Here is a 16074-nt window from a genome sequence, read left to right as displayed (position 1 = left end):
GCTATCGAAACCAAAGTGTGGTCATTATCACCATGGAACTTGCCCTGCCCCCACGGAAACCTTTTTTTTTTTTTTTTTCCTCAGCAGAAATATCTCCAGCTGATTAAACGAGCCTTCCTTTATTTTGGATTTTATGAAAAGGGATATTTAATTAAATACCATTTGATTATCGGGAAAGACACGTTTTCCATGTGCCACCGTCGACAGTGGATAGGCCTTGCCACCTCTACTTTATATATCAATTGCCAATCCCATCCTCTTAGCTTCACTCACAGCATAGCAAAGCTTCTTCATCTTCGAGTACTCGATCAAGCTGGTTTCTGTGTCTTCTGCTGCCTTAACGATGCATCCCGACGAGGTAACCATTGGCTCCGGATTCCCCTTTTTCCCGAATATATGCCACCCGTAGACATAAGACGCTGTCGTTTGTACTTACAGTTATGCAGTGACGGCAGAGAAGCTGGGAATGATTTGCTTGGGCTTTCCGCTGCAATGGGCCAAAAGGTCTCATCTTCAGCAACCTTGAGGAGCAAGAAGGGGAAATCATCAACATCAATGGCTTTACCGTCAGTTGAGAAGCCAGTCAAGCCGGTCAAACTTCGAGCTTGGCCTCAGTTAGCGCCCGAGTTCGATGGGCTGAACAGTTTCGAGACCCTGGTATCACAATGAATGCGTGTGTTTTTTCACTCTCAGTCGACGATGATTACGTCCTGCCTGTCATTTTCATGTATACAAAAGCTTATGTTTCACTGGAGTACTGCATGTGTAATGTACTATTCGAATCGAATTCTCAGTAATCCCAGAGTTAGCTCAGAAGATCGTGTAACTTTTTCATTGTCTTTGTGGTCGTATTTTGCTTATTTATCCGTGACTTCCGAGTATAAGATTCGACATAGACAACAATAATGCTTGAAATAAAGAACTAAATGGCTGTTTAATTACTGCAATATCACCTATACAAAGTATCAAAATTGAACAAAACAACTAACCTCAGGAATTCGTAAACTAATTAACCTTTCAAATTGAATCGATGGAGAGAGACTACATTCCCTCTTACGCAATACGGCACGGCATTAGAGTCCAGCCCGAAATAGTGAATGCGTTTGATTTTACGACTTGAAGATCATAAGAGAGGAGATCGCCACGAACCCTAAGAATTATCTTATGGTTCAAAGTTCCCATAACGTCAAAACATCGGCTCCCCTATACACTATTAGAGCAACTTTCTAATAGTAATGGTGAAACCCTCAAATCAATCTTCCACTTTTTGTCCCACTCCTTGCGGGAGACATCGAACAACCCCAGCTCTGCAGAACACTTTGCTTACACAGATCAAACATAGTCCAACTAGCAAAGTACTAAAACGAATTTAGGCTACGTACAGTTTCTCTGGGTTTAGAAATCATATCGTCATTCTGAGCAAGCCCAAGAATTTCTCAAGTCTTACATCCGAATGAATGCCTTGAGCAATACAAAGGTCTAATGCGGCGCCTATTTGCGAAAACTGATGCTAACATCTTGACATAATCCATGTCTTGTTTATTTAGTGTTTATCCTTTGTCTTCCTTTCAATCAGCTGCTTATTGACTGGATGCGGCTGATCTGTAATGTTCGAAAACGGAAACTGGCTTTTGATTATGCCCGGGCCCGGCTAAGTTGATCGGATAAACTCAACCAACTTCTCCAAGGACCTGTAGGTCGATCCTCCTCCTCGGATGCTAGACTCAACCCTGCACTTCAACTCCACCATCCCCTGCCTCCTTTCATCCCCTTCTCTCCCCACCATAAGTTCTCTCACTGCCTTCTCGACCCTCCATCTCTCAATCTCACCATCCCGGAGATCGTACCTGACCCTCCACACACTCGTGAGATACCTCGAGTTCACTCTCTGGTCACCAAAACTGGGCTGACCGATCATCGGGACCCCTTCACAGATTCTCTCCAGGGTAATGTTCCATCCGCAATGGCTCCAAAAATCTCCTTTGGAACCATGGCTCAGCACTCTCCTATGTGCGGGGCCCATTTCACGATGCAACCCCTATCCTCGACAATCTCCTTGAACACTTCGCCGAGGGACTAGAACCCGGTCCTTTCAGACTCGGAATCCCAAACCAGGTCCGGTCTGACCACCCACATGAAGGGCTGCCTGCTGTTGGCTAATCCCCAAACCATTTCCGTTAACTCTTTCTCATCAACGGAAGCTAGGCTCCCCAAGCTTACGTATATGACCGAGTTCCGGCCCTGCTTATCAAGCCAAGAGATGCAACTGCTATCCTCTTCCAGGAAGTTGGCAGGAGCTACTTTGTGTAGTAGGCCCAGCGTGAAGACCGGAACCCCAATACTCTTCCCGAAGCTGTGCTAATGGTGACTTGTCGAGACACTCGAGCGTGTTCCATATGAGGGCCGAGGATGTCCTGATATCACCAGCCAAGTATATGATCTGCATTAAGTCTTCTAAGTTCCAAAATTGGCGATAGGGAGATCTTTATAACGGAGAGGATGAAGTTGTGGCACATAATCCTAAGACATAAACTCTGCCAAGAAACCAGACCAACTCGATGTTATCCGACAGAAATCAATGATGCTGAAGAATTTGTCCATGCGAAAAATGTGCGTGCGTACATACGAATGTACCTTGAAACCGAATGTAACCTTGGGCATGCAGTCGGGGTAAGAAAGGTGCCAGCCAGGGTACTTGCAGCACCGTGTGTGTGCAGAATGATACTAGGAATCCTGACGGAACGAGCTGTGGCTTCCGAGAAGTACATAAGCGCGTCGTAGATCACCGCTTCAGGCTAGGCATTCTTGAAGGGGTTGTTCACATTTCGTGTTAATAGTCATCGCAGTGGATACTATATATCGAGGGACCGGATCTCGTCCCCGGATAGGCCATCTTCCAGGCACAGGGAGCGGAATTTGGGGTGGGTAGAGGGATCGGGATGGTTGAATTCCGGGTGAACGATGGTGATGGAGAAGCCTTTGGAGTAAGGGATTGATCCCAGCTGAAGCGTAGGAGTTAAGTGCCCCTGAAATGGACCTGGGACTAGCACCAGTCTTCGATGGTTTCTCTGTACTTCTCCTCCTCCATCTTCCATATCTCTCACTATCACTTTGAACGAACAACTTAGCCTCAAATGAAGCTTCCTTAACCCTATAGCCGACTTCCGGTGAGGAAGGGGAAGCGATTGCGAGATCGACTCTCCTCAGTAGGACTTATATTTCTATCGGTTGTATTAGGCAAAACAATTGCACCATACCATACAATCAAATTAATTAGTAAAATGTTAAGCAGTAAAATTCTTTTTTGAATCCGTGTAAATTATTTAGAAATTTGTGTTAACTTACTTCAAAGCTAAATAAGGAACACGGAAAGAGGATTGAATGCGAGATTCAAACGACCACTTGTGTTATTATATCAGATTTCCTTCCTAAAGAAAAACATTAAATAAAAAATATTAATGACTTGTTTGATTTGCAAATATGATTTTAAAATCACAACTTTAACCTAATTCAACCCACAACAAAACAAAATAATTCATACAAAGTCAAAGAATGTGTCCTATTTATACTACTTTTTTCACAACAAAATAAAATAACTCATACAAAATCAAGGATGAACCACATTTATATTCCTTTTTTAAAATTAAAATCTAATTTTAAAATTATATTTTGAAATCAAACCCACGTAACTAACTTACTGTAAGTAAAGAGATTTTACTTGCAACATAGGCCTACCAATGATGAGTTTGAGAATTCTGACAGATGTAAAATGTCTTCCACTATTCAATAAATTTACGAAATAATGCCACTCACCATAACCCTCCTCCATCAGCAGCACTGCACACCCGCTGCCATAATCGGCCATGAATCACTCGCGTCAGGACCTCCGACAGACCTCTCAAGGCGGGCATCGTCGCGGGTAGGTCGGATGTGGCTTTTTCGCGGTCATTGGTGCGACCACGCCATTTCATGCGTGGGGAGCCCTCGTGAGAAGAGCATAGTCGAGCTTTGAAAGAGGAAAATGGACCTGCTGCCTCGGGAGGTCCTCTACGACATCGTCGTCCGCCTTCCGATCAAGTCGCTCGCGAGGCTCCGGTGCACATGCAGGCAATTGTACGCCGAACCCTTCATGAAGAGTCGCACGAAGAGGCTCATCGAGGAACCGAAGATACTGCTCGCCTCATTCCCGGAGAGGTGCGGTCCCGGAACGAAGACGAAGCCGAAGCCGAAGCCGAGGTTTGAGGTGGCTGTCGAGTTCTTCAAGGCATCGGTCCCACAGCTGGCGTGTCCCTTAGGGCCCGATTTGCTAGGATCCTGCAATGGGCTGATGTGCTTCAGGAGCAATCCGGGTGTCTTTGTTATCGTGAATCCTCTCTTCGAGGAGGTTTTGATGCTGTCGACCTTGCCCGATGATATTGTTGATCTATGTCCGCCGAGGAAGAAGCCACGGTCGCGGTTGCAGTTGCCACGACCCAAGGATTGGGACAATTACTGGTGCGCGAGTGGGTTAGGGCTCGACTACATAACTGGTGAGTACAAGATCGTTATGATTTCACAATCACCGCTCAGGGCCAAGGTGTTTGTCCTCGGCACGACATCATGGCGGGATATAAGTACAAACTATCTCGAGTCGACTCTCCCATCGGGGCCGGTATCTCCATCAACGGTGCGGTGTTCTGGCGTGGGAGCCCTTACCACCGCGGCTGGATGGTCCGCTTTCTCGTGGCAAAAGAGGAGTTCGCCTACTTACCCTGTCCCAGTAGTGAAGACGGGGTCTTGGTCGACCTCGGGAAGCGCCTTGGGCTCGTCGGATTCTCGCTGGCGGGGAACATCGACGTGTGGTCGTTCGACTTCTATGGCAAGGCCTGGGACAAGAAGTGGGACATTGATGTGAGTGTTTCACCTTCACTAGAGAGCTGCTTTGATATTATAGGAGCTCTGAATCAAAAGATCCTACTAGGAAATGATACGGATCTGTTATCTTATGATCCTCGAAGCCGTAAAATTGATCGCATTCCCTACCAGGGACTCGACTCAATTGCTATGGCGTATTGTGTAAGAGGAGGTCTAGTCTCGCTCTCTCGATTTAACTTGAAAGCTGTTAGTTTACGAGTTATGTAAGTTTGATTGATTTGGTTATACTTCATGTACCAATAATATTGCAATTATAAGCTAACTGTTATTTATGTCCAACTATCTAAGCTATAAAGTAACTGATACGAGCTTGCAGGAGTACATGAAATCACGTATCAAAGACGATCTTTCCATCGAGTTCCGACCTGCTGGGATAATATATGACGGCCTTGATGGACAGATGGCTCCATCCTCTGCTGGCTCGAGCAGGAGACGAGTGACATCCTGGCATCCGTTTATATATACGGTCCATTGTCAATCAAGCTGGTTAACGAGAGCACTCGGAACCGAACTCCCATCCTCTCGATCGCCCCCCCAAGTAAGAAAAGTACTATCATGGAAGGATCGACTGCAGCTCCACCGCCCCAAAACAAAGACTGCTAGTTTGTCTTGAACATCGAAAGCACATACATCCCGATTCCAACAAACTATTATGGAGCTTCTGCTTCAGCTTCCATCTCCGGCATAGGCCTCTGCTTTGCCTTACCAAACGCCATGCGCTTTAGGCCCCGTCCCCTCCTCTGCAGGTGAGCCCCATTCAACTTCTGGGCTCTGTTCTGTTCTGCCCATCAGGATCTTATAATTTGATGGATTTGGCAGAAGATAGCATTTGCCATTTAAGCATTCCCCGGTCGGCCGAGAAATGTTCGAGCTTGGCCTCTGTTAACCCCTGAGTTCGACGAGTTGTTTATTGCATATCATCCATGCATGAACTATAACCAAAACAATCAACTTCCAGAACTTTGTAAGTAACTAGCTTTCAAATTAAATCGAGAGAGCGAGACTAACAAACACCTTGGCCCTGAGCGGTGATTGTGAGATCACAACGATCTTGTACTCACCAGTTATGTAGTCGAGCCCTAACCTGCTTGCACACCAGTCATTGTCAAGTTCCTTGGGTCGTGGCTGTAAAATTTCACTAGCCCTATTAGTGGTTTGACCCATCTCCAATTCAAAAACTCGAACTGACAGGTTATAAAACTCATTCTCTTATAATCTCATATTCTCTTATAATTTCATACTCTTCTATTCTATTTTTCGTGTGGGATTAACTCTTTAACTGTCCGTGACTTTTTTTTTTGGCGGATATATATCGATATCATCTCGTTCCTCATGCAAGGTCGACATGGTTGAGACCTCCTCAAGGAGAAGATTCACCAGAACAAAGACACCTGGATTGCCCTGAAGCACATCAGACCATTTCATGATCCTAGCAGGTCGGGCCCGAAGGGACACGCCAGCTCTGGGACTGATGCCTTGAAGGACTTGATATCCACCTCGCACCTCAGCTTGACTCGGGACCACACCTCTCGGGGAATGACTCGAGCAATATCTTCGGTTCCTCAATGAACCTTCTCATGTGACTTTTCAAGAGGGGTTCGGCGTACAGTTGCTTGCACATGCACCTGAGACTCGCAAGCGACTTGATCAGGAGGCAGACCACGATGTTGTAGAAGACCTCTCGAGGCAGCAGGTCCATTGTCCCCTGTCACAGCTAGAATTTGCTCTGCTACGTGTGTGTATGGTATATATGTATACTATCGTATGAAGTAAGAGGGGGGTGATTTGCTCTCAATTTTGATTTCCAAATTGTTAGTACAAATTATTTATTTAGTTAATATGCCACTGCCACTTTCTCTCTTCCTCCTCCTCTTTCTCTTTCTCATAATTCAACGGTAGACAAAGATTCTCTATTTGATATTATTAAATTACTTAAAAAAAGGAATTTTATATTTTTTCATTTTTAGCACGAATTTTTTCCTTTGACTATAAAATACACCAATTTTTAATCAATTATAACGTTTGGCACAACATCAATTTTCCCTTTGATTTTAACGAAAAATATCGACGTGGCACTTAGGGGTGCCACATGACGAGTGGAGATTTGTCTAAGTAGCCCACATAATTTTATTTATTAAATACTATTATGAAAAATTAAAAAGAATGAAAAAAAAATATGAGATGTCGTGAACTTGGAGGATGAAGAGGGGGGAGAGGTGGGGCTTCACCGATAGCTGTCGCCACCCCCTAATCAGGGTCGCCGCAACCTCCGTTGTCTCTTAACTTCGATTGGGGTTGGTGGCTATTAACGGGTCCCAACCGACTGTAATAGAAGGAACCTCAAAATTTAGGGGTTGTTTATCGGCACGCGTTCTCGCTTGGTATATTAGAGGTTTAAGTTCGCTTCTCATCTTATCAATGAGATTATTAATACTCATTTATTTAGATTTTTCTTTAATTCTCTTATACTGGACACATGAATATTCTTTGTAACCGGATAAAAAGAAAATAAAAATCAATATAAATAATAGATTTCGTTGACTATAAATATAATATTTAAAAACTAATTAGATTTCGATTTCAAAACGTATTTGAGAATCATAATGTCGCAGATTAAAAAAAAAGAAAAAAAAACTCGATACATGAAAACCATTTCAAGTATATATACGGTTCTGTCAAAAAAAAAGGAGTATTATAATGCATTTTCTTAACAGGTTTCACTAGTTCTAACATTTTCTTTTTGTCTCCATTAGTTTTAACATTGAAATCGTAAAAAAAATTATCATATTTACTTTAAAAGAAAAAAAATTAATGCGGAATTCATAGCACAGCTTCGGCCCCTTCGAGTATTCGAGCTGTTGGTTTCTACAAATGCGACAAAGTCTCGTGAGCAACAGTGGTATACAACAGAATCCATGTGTCAACATCACAAGCCTTTAGAGTTTAGAGTATTTTCGTTTCTATTGATTTTTAGAAATATCACAAAAAATAAAATTTTTTACATAGCTCGTAAGTGGATTCCATTGCATATAAGACCTTCTTCTGCATATGCTGCCTTGTCATTGTATCCCGATAAGGTAACCATAGTTGTAAAACTCAGAAGCTTCGAGCTTGGCCTCAGTTGGCCCCCGAATTCGACGGGTCGAACAAATTCGAGACCCTGGTACTGGACTGAACGCGTGTATCTTCGCTGTCCGGCTAGTTGCATAGATACTAAGGTTACGCAATACATGTCATTTATGCATATAGAAAAAAATTACTATATATCACTATAAGTAGAGGCACAAAGCGCCTTAAATTGATGCATGCCACCAAAGTCGCTGTTTATTGCAATATCATCCGTACATAAAGTATCAATATGGGACGAAACGATTAACCTATGTTATTCTTAATTTTGCTCGGGCCTCGGTCCCATTTCTTTACCCCAAAAAAAAAAACCCTATAGAATTCATAAATTAACTAATTAATTTCTAAAATTAAATCGAGAGAGCGAGACTAGACTTCCTCTTACACAATATGGCATCGCGTTAGGGTCCAATCCCGAGCAGCGAATGCGTTCGATTTTACGACTTCGAGGATCATAGCTGAATAGATGCTTACGAACCCTAAGTACTATCTTTCGATTCAAAGTTCCTATAATGTCAAAACTTGAGCCTCCCATGACACTTCTAGAGCACCTTTTCAAGAGTAATGGCGAAACACTCAAATCAATCTCCCACTTCTTCTCCCATGCCTGGCGATACTCGTCGGACGCCCACACATTGATGTGCCCCGCCAGCGAGAATTCCGCTAGCCCGAGGCGCTTCCCGAGGCAACTTAAGTAACCGAACTCCTCCTTTGCCACGAGAAAGCGGACCATCCAGCCTCGATGGTAAGGGGTCCCAAGCCAGTACACCGACCCGCCGAGGGAGATACCCGACCCCGATGGGATGGTCGACCCAAGATTACTCATATTTATCTTCTGCCACCTTCTCGTGCCAAGGTCGACAAACACGCTGGCTCTGAGTGGTGAGTGCGAGATTATGACGATCTTGTACTCACCAGTTGTATAGTCGAGCCCAAACCCAGTCGCACACCAGTCTGTGTCACTTACCTTGGGTTGTGGCAATCGCCACAATTTAAATTTTAAAATATATAAATGGTAGATTTCGATTTTTCCTTCAAGCGTGTATATAAAAGTGATAATGTCACTATGACTGAAAAAAAATACAGAAGTTGAATTCATGAAAAAAAAGGGTAGCTACATAAATGTAAATAAATTATTTTAAGTATTATAATTCATCTTCTTAATACATTTCATTATCGGAAAAAAATTTACCAATTGATTCAAAAATTTCAACATCGAATCCTCAATGCACGACAGACCGAGAGTTTCCATCGACCGAGTATCATCGCTTCACCAGTGCTACCTTGAGCAGGAGGGGAGTTCCATCCTAACATTCGTTACATGCATTATAATCATGTACGGAAATTAACATCTAACCTTCACAAAATATTAAGATAGTATTTGATAAATTAAGCCCTTCATTAGTTTAGAAAAAAAAATGTATAGGAAGAAGGGAGGAATGAATAAAGATGAGAAAAATTTTGTGAGAGATAAATAGCATTAATAAGTGAAGAATAATTTATTTGATTACGTTAAAATTTTCTACTTATTTCATTAAGTGGTTTTTTGCTTAATGATTAAGTAGTTTAGATATTTCTCTCTCATCTTTTATTTTTTCTTACATTTATTTTCTCTTACCACTAACTTATAACTAACTTTTAAGAACTTATTTAATTAAGTTGAAACAAACATACTCATGGGTGTTTGATGAATTAGGCACTTAATTAGTTAAGGGAAGAAATATACAGGAAGAATAACGGAATGAATAAGAATGAGAAAAATTTTGTGAGAGATAAAGAGCACTAATAGTGAAGAATGACTTATTTTATTAAGTCAAAATTTTTTAGTTATTTTATTAATTGATTTTTTAATTAATGATTAAGTAATTTAAATCATTTTCTCTCATTTTTCCCACATTCTTACATTCATATTATGTTATAACTAACTTAAAAAGCCATGAAGAGTGTTTTTCAGAAGGAATATTTTATTGCTCGTTCTAACTTTTAAGCACTTACTTGATTCAATTGAAAAAAACACACCCTAATTTAAATTTTTAGTTTCCCTCATTCTTACATTCATTTTATTTTATAACTAACTTGTAACTAACTTTTAAACATTTATTTAATTCAGTTGAAAAAAACACACCCTAAGTTAAATTTTTAGTTTTTTTCGTTAGCTCTCCATAAACTATCAAATCAGAAATATTATGTAGGAAGATTGACTGCAGCTTGTATCGAAACATAGACTGCTAATTTATCTCGAGCATCGAAAATATACGCGTCTGAGGCAGCAGGGGTGAAAAGTGAAAGTACAGAAAGTTTCGGGGACGGGAGGGAAATTTTGGTGATTCTCTTAAACACCGTCATCCAGAATCAGAATTCCCGACACAAAATCCAACAAACTGATGAGCATAGCTCCGACAGCGACTGAGCTGCCGAGCTTTTGGGGTTGGCAGATGCAACTGAGAGGAGATGACCCATTGATGGAGTCTCCTCCCTCGACGAGCCTCCGCTGGAATTCGAGGTCTGGGTCCACTTTACTGAGCAGAATTGCTCTGCCCGTTAATGGCGCAGGAGTCAGCAGAAGAGCTTCAGCATCCGTTCAGGCACAGGCCTCTGGTTTCTCTTACCGTAAGTTCGTCCAATTCGCCGTGGACGAGACGAAACGCCATACCCATTTGGACCCGTCACCTCTGCAGGTAAGCTCCATTTCCACTTCTGGGCTCTGTTCTGGCCGTGGGGTTCGTCTTCCCCTACTCAATTAGAAGACGTCCAGGTAGAAGTTGGCATTTGCCATTTGAGCATTCCATGTCACTTCGGGTGGTTCTTAATGTTGTCAAGAGAACACTTCTCAAAACAGGGAATTGGAACCATTTTCGGGGAAAGTTTAGAACTTTTTGTCGGGTTTTTGGTGAAGAGCATGTCGGAATTGAGACGGGTTCAACTGGGGATCAAAGAATGAATCTTTTCAGGTGGAGAGAGAGGAAAAAGGGGTGATTTGTTTTACGCTTTGAGTGTTCTTTACTTGCTAACTGTCTTCTACTTTGTCCAAATTTCGGTCACTGTTTTTATCAAAGAAGGTTTAATGTGCTATGAACTCGCAGGATAAGTTCAGTGCCATGAAGGCCTTGGATGGAAAAACCGACCTTGCAGTGTTGTCATATAAGGCGCCCAAAGTTAGACTTCTTCGAAGTTTGAGCATTGAAGGGAGTGACGGGATGCAGGTATTAAGTGCTTGTTTCGCGTATGATCGCCCTGACTCATAAAAAAGTTGGTCAGATTCTCGATTTTTTGGTTATGGTTTTACTAAGTAATAGTTGTAGTTTGTTTGGATTCATAAAGGGATTGACACGCCATTCATGGAAAACTATCCATTGGGTTTCACAGTTGCATTAGATGAGACCGGACCTCAGAGTGATCTGCTGAGGCCTCTTGCTTAGTTTGTATCTCTAGGAGTCTCCGGGCTTCGCCCGACGAATCCCCACGATTCGCTTGAGCACCCTGCAAGCCCAAGGGCTTAGTTTGTATTTCCTACGTTCCTGTTGTTTGATTGTTGATCATATATTTGGAAGCTATATATATTTTCCTCTGAAGATGATCTGTCTAGGTTTTGGATTTTGCTGTATTTCCCGAATCAGAGTATGATCTCCCGATATTTTGTGCCAACTTCTTCTCTGCTTCCAAGACGAACATAGTTGTCCTGTAAGTGACCACTGCATATTTAATTTCCACCATAAACTTTATGTTCTGCTTTGGCCACTAAGTACGGATACGATCCTCCAATATTTAGTGCCGACTTCTTCTTTGCTTATAAGAGAGGCTTATTGTAATGTTCAGACTTTGACGCTTTACCAGCTGTTTCCAGGGACCTTAATCCTTTGTATGATGTAGTCGAAAATGAAGATTACAAGGAGAAATATTATGAGAGCCTGCTTCCTCTCGGTCTTAAGTATGCTGAGGTGTGCAAAATGGAATCTACTAAATGCCGCAATTTTAGAAGTACTAATTTATCCTTCTGACAAGAGGCATTGAATTTCAACAGTTCTGAGGTCAGTTAACACGATTTATCCTCTGCAGCTTTTACCATGGGGTGGAAAACTCACTGGTGAGTCCCTGAAATTTTTCTCGCCAATCGTTATATGGACCAGGTTCAACTCTAGTCAATACATGCAAGATGTTCTCTACTCGGCGTTCAAGGATTATCTCAAGGTAACTTCAAATCTTTCACGTCAAGATCCTCGTTTATGTTCCTCTTCTTTAGGTCAAATTTTAGCTTTATGTTGAACCTTTTTCTGCTTTTAGGCTTGGCTTCTGTTGATGGACCTCGGAGAAAAGGAGACCAATGCATCTCGAATTGCTGCCAATCGAGAAGCACAACATAGATATCTGACATGGAGAGCAGAAAAGGTACGCTTGACTCGACTTTCTCCTTCATCTTAAACTTTTCCCAATTATGTTACTGTGTTATACTGCATAAATAATTTGCTCGAGTGAGACCAGAAGCACTGGCAATTCAGTATCAGCTTTCTTTTATAACCCATGCAATACTTGGGGAGTTTGACACATGTTTCTGCCTCATGTTGCCTTTTAGGACCCGGGTCATCAACTTCTGAAGAGATTGATCAGGGAGACGCGAGCAAAGGTATGATCTTCTTCCGCTGGAATCTATTCCCTTGCTTGGGATAAAAATCTCTTACTCTCGGATGATTTCACAGGACGTGGTGAGGAACTTCCTCTTCGAAGGGGTTGATTCTTTGGGGACCAAATCTTTCCTAGACTACTTCCCTGAGTATCGGTGCGAGGACGGGACTGTTAATGAGAAGCGGAGCATGATGGGGAAGTCCTTTGAGAGTCGGCCATGGAACTCAAAAGGAGAGTTCATTGGTAGCGAGTAGATTACGATCAATCAATCAGGAAATTAGCATCCGAGTATATATCTAATTTACCATAGGATTGTTGTTTGATTTTGATGTATTTTCTTCCCTCCTTGTGATCTCATTCATTACTGGATCATGAATTTTGGTCAAGTTCAAATTGGATTCTGATTTTCTTCTTATGGAGATTACATTAAGAGATCATCTGGGAGTGCGGTGAGGGGTTCAATAATGACCTTTTCCCATAATTTTAAGCAGATTTGGTGTTTGGTTAGAGTTTTTAAAATCACGATTTGAGTCAAAATTGCGGTTGCAAACGTGATTTTCTCAATTAAATTAATAGGTGTTTATGAAATCTGTTTTTACTTATTCCATTTCAAGTATTAATAATTGTATTTTTTATTTTCAGCAGTTTTAAACTAAAACATATTAACTTGTTAGTGAGTCAACATTTATTTTTTTAGCAATTTTGTTTCAATACTTCTTCATCGGCAACAATACTCTCAAACCAAACTTAAGTTAAGAGACGGAACTTGCAGTCCAAGTTATGCCATCCAGAACATGTGTTAATCTCAACATAAGTCCAATGAATCTAAGTTAAGAGACGGAACTTGCAGTCCAAGTTATGCCATCCAGAACATGTGTTAATCTCAACATAAGTCCAATAAATCGTTTCACCGTTGATCTGACATGCGAGGGTTACATGTTTGATTGAAAATGGCTAGGGGATGATCAATTGCGCCTGAATGCGTGCATTGGCAGGCGCGAGAATGTTAAAATGATTGGAAAAATTTACCTGTTCATATCCTCTCCCGAATTTTAAAGTGATTACAACGCAAATTACATGCCTATATAAGTAATTTATTGCATAATTTATAAAATTATAAGGAGGAGATTATATCAAATTGGTAAATGAGGGCAAGATTTCCAATGAAACCCAATTTAAGATTTTCTTTTTCTTTTTTTGTTTTTGGGGACGAGCTCCAGCAGTCTCTTCATTGATAAACAACTTCAGAGTACAAGACCAAAAGGCCCAATATCAATACAGTAGAACAGTTCATCCAAAACAAATCCATCACTAACCAGACACATAGGCTCACCCACAAAGCAACAGAAATTCCTGCAAATAGGAAAACAAGACAACCAACAGAACAGCTAACTAATATAACATCTCAACAGTGTGTTATCCTGCACATTGTTTCTTCTCTTCCTGAGGAGATCTTTGCATCCCAACATTCTTGCTTTGACAGAACTGTGAATAAACTCCCATACTTCCTCAATAGATGGAATCTCACCTTCAAAAATCTTCATATTCCGAGCCCTCCATAAAAAATATATGTAGGCATTCCAAGCAAGCCGAAGTAGAGCCCTCTCAGGTTTTCAATGCCCCAGTTTAATTCTCGACTCCAACCCCTTATAGACTTGTGAATTCCACTTTCCTGCAAGACTTTGGCCCATACCAGTTTGTAAAATTTACAAGCAGAAAAGAGATGGTCTCTACATTCCTCCTCCACATTACAAAGTTGACAAATAGTAACAACACCCGTGTTCCAAATAGCAACTTTATCAAGCATAGTAAGCTTGTTTTGAATAGCAAACCAGCTAATAAAGCTATGTCTTGGAATTACAGGGCCCTTCCACACAAGATTATGCCATTGCGCCCGAGCTTCCTTGCGTCTCAATACATTCCAGGCACTTGCAATTGAGAATCTCCCTTCGGTATCCCTTTGCCAAACTACCTTGTCAATCCTATCAGTCAGGGAAGAGCCAAAGATGATGTTATAGAGGTTCTGCCTTCTTAAGCCTCTGCAATGCCTCAGCTCCTGACATTTAACAAGAAGAACCTCAGACGCTGCAGAATAGGAAGGTTATGAGAGGAGATTCTGAAGTCGAATTATCATACCAAAAGAGAATAGACTTGCCATCAACCAACTCCCACCTAAAACGAGAATAAACTCGTACTCTAAGCTTTAGCACTTTCCTCCAAGCATACAAGTAATTGCCAGAATCCTTGAGTGACCATAAGCTTCTTCTACCTTTAATGATATTGGCATTTAACCAAGCAATCCATATTGAACCTGATTTGCTCAACAAGCGCCAAATCAATTCAAGGTTACAAGCTGAATTCCATGAACACAAATCTTTAACCCCCAGCCCCCCTTCTTTCTTGGGTAAGCATACAGAATCCCACTTGACCTTAGCTCCCCTAGCATCTCCTTCCTTCCCTTTCCATAGATAGACCTTACACTTTCGTTCCACAGCTCTTACAACCTTCTTGGGCAATACAAAGGCATTGCACCAGAAGTTCATGACAGCATGAATGACGGATTGGATCAACTGAAGTCTACCAGCATAAGAAAGCTTCCTCGAGGCCCATGAGTCGATCCTTTGAGTTATCTTGTAAACGAGAGACCTACAATCCTCGTCAGTAAGCCTTCCAGGTATTTAAGGAACACCCAGATAACGAACAGGCAAAGAACCTTTTCTAAAATTGCTGATCTTCAGCAGCTCCTGCACTCCCTCTTTGTTCATTCCACCACAGTAAAGTTCAGACTTTGCAGGATTGAGTTTCAAACCAGACATGTTATAAAATCTGTGAAGTATCTCCATGATGGTCCTCGGAGAATCAGGTTCACCCTTCATAAAAATCATAATAATAGAAAAAACCGATCCAGTTACGCACTCCTTCACCCAGCCAGTGAACTGACTAGGCATGTTAATAGCTTCAAATATATTCGCAACAAAATCCCAATGAACAGAATCAAAGGCCTTCATAACATCAGCCTTAATCGTGCACCTAGGTGATATTCTCTCCCTTTGGTACCCCTTGACAAGTTCATGTGCCATCAGAATATTGTCTCCAATAGTCTTACCTTTCACAAACGCACTTTGATCGGGGGAGATGAACTCGGCAAGAAAACAATGCAAACTCGCCCGCTGCCCGGCATCACCAAACAGCCTTATCTTCCCCGAATCATCCGATTCTGCTACCATAGACGCAGAGCTGTGATTCTCAGGATCCGCCTCTGCACTAGGTGCATTGACTGGATCTCCAATCATCACAACTTCCCGATCAATGCTACTCTCAGTATCCATCACAATTCACCCAGAATCCTCTCAAAATACTCTCTCATCAAGTTTTTGCAAGATTAAGACTGAAAAACAGAGTATTTTCTCTCTC

At 41.7% G+C, this 16074-nt stretch overlaps 2 protein-coding genes and 1 long non-coding RNA gene across 3 annotated transcripts; all 3 read left to right on the top strand.

The window, feature by feature from the left end:
* Positions 1-200: 200 nt before the first annotated feature.
* Positions 201-834, top strand: LOC116211362. Its single transcript, XR_004157649.1, has 2 exons — positions 201-358; positions 439-834. It is a non-coding gene; the product is annotated as an uncharacterized LOC116211362 (long non-coding RNA).
* Positions 835-3846: 3012 nt separating this feature from the next.
* LOC116211361 lies at positions 3847-6776 on the top strand. Its single transcript, XM_031545714.1, has 3 exons — positions 3847-4890; positions 5231-5660; positions 6254-6776. Exons 1-2 carry the CDS (start codon positions 4022-4024, stop codon positions 5238-5240), a joined length of 879 nt encoding a protein of 292 aa, XP_031401574.1. The 5' UTR covers positions 3847-4021; the 3' UTR covers positions 5241-5660; positions 6254-6776.
* Positions 6777-10406: 3630 nt separating this feature from the next.
* LOC116209876 (phytochromobilin:ferredoxin oxidoreductase, chloroplastic) lies at positions 10407-13097 on the top strand. Its single transcript, XM_031543619.1, has 8 exons — positions 10407-10718; positions 11124-11243; positions 11627-11721; positions 11885-11978; positions 12097-12228; positions 12322-12426; positions 12611-12661; positions 12735-13097. Exons 1-8 carry the CDS (start codon positions 10425-10427, stop codon positions 12912-12914), a joined length of 1071 nt encoding a protein of 356 aa, XP_031399479.1. The 5' UTR covers positions 10407-10424; the 3' UTR covers positions 12915-13097.
* Positions 13098-16074: the final 2977 nt, after the last annotated feature.

This window comes from Punica granatum, chromosome 6 (assembly GCF_007655135.1).
Source record: "Punica granatum isolate Tunisia-2019 chromosome 6, ASM765513v2, whole genome shotgun sequence".
Classification (NCBI taxonomy): domain Eukaryota; kingdom Viridiplantae; phylum Streptophyta; class Magnoliopsida; order Myrtales; family Lythraceae; genus Punica; species Punica granatum.
Note: the sequence above shows the minus strand (reverse complement) of the source record. Positions and strands in the feature narration are given on the sequence as shown.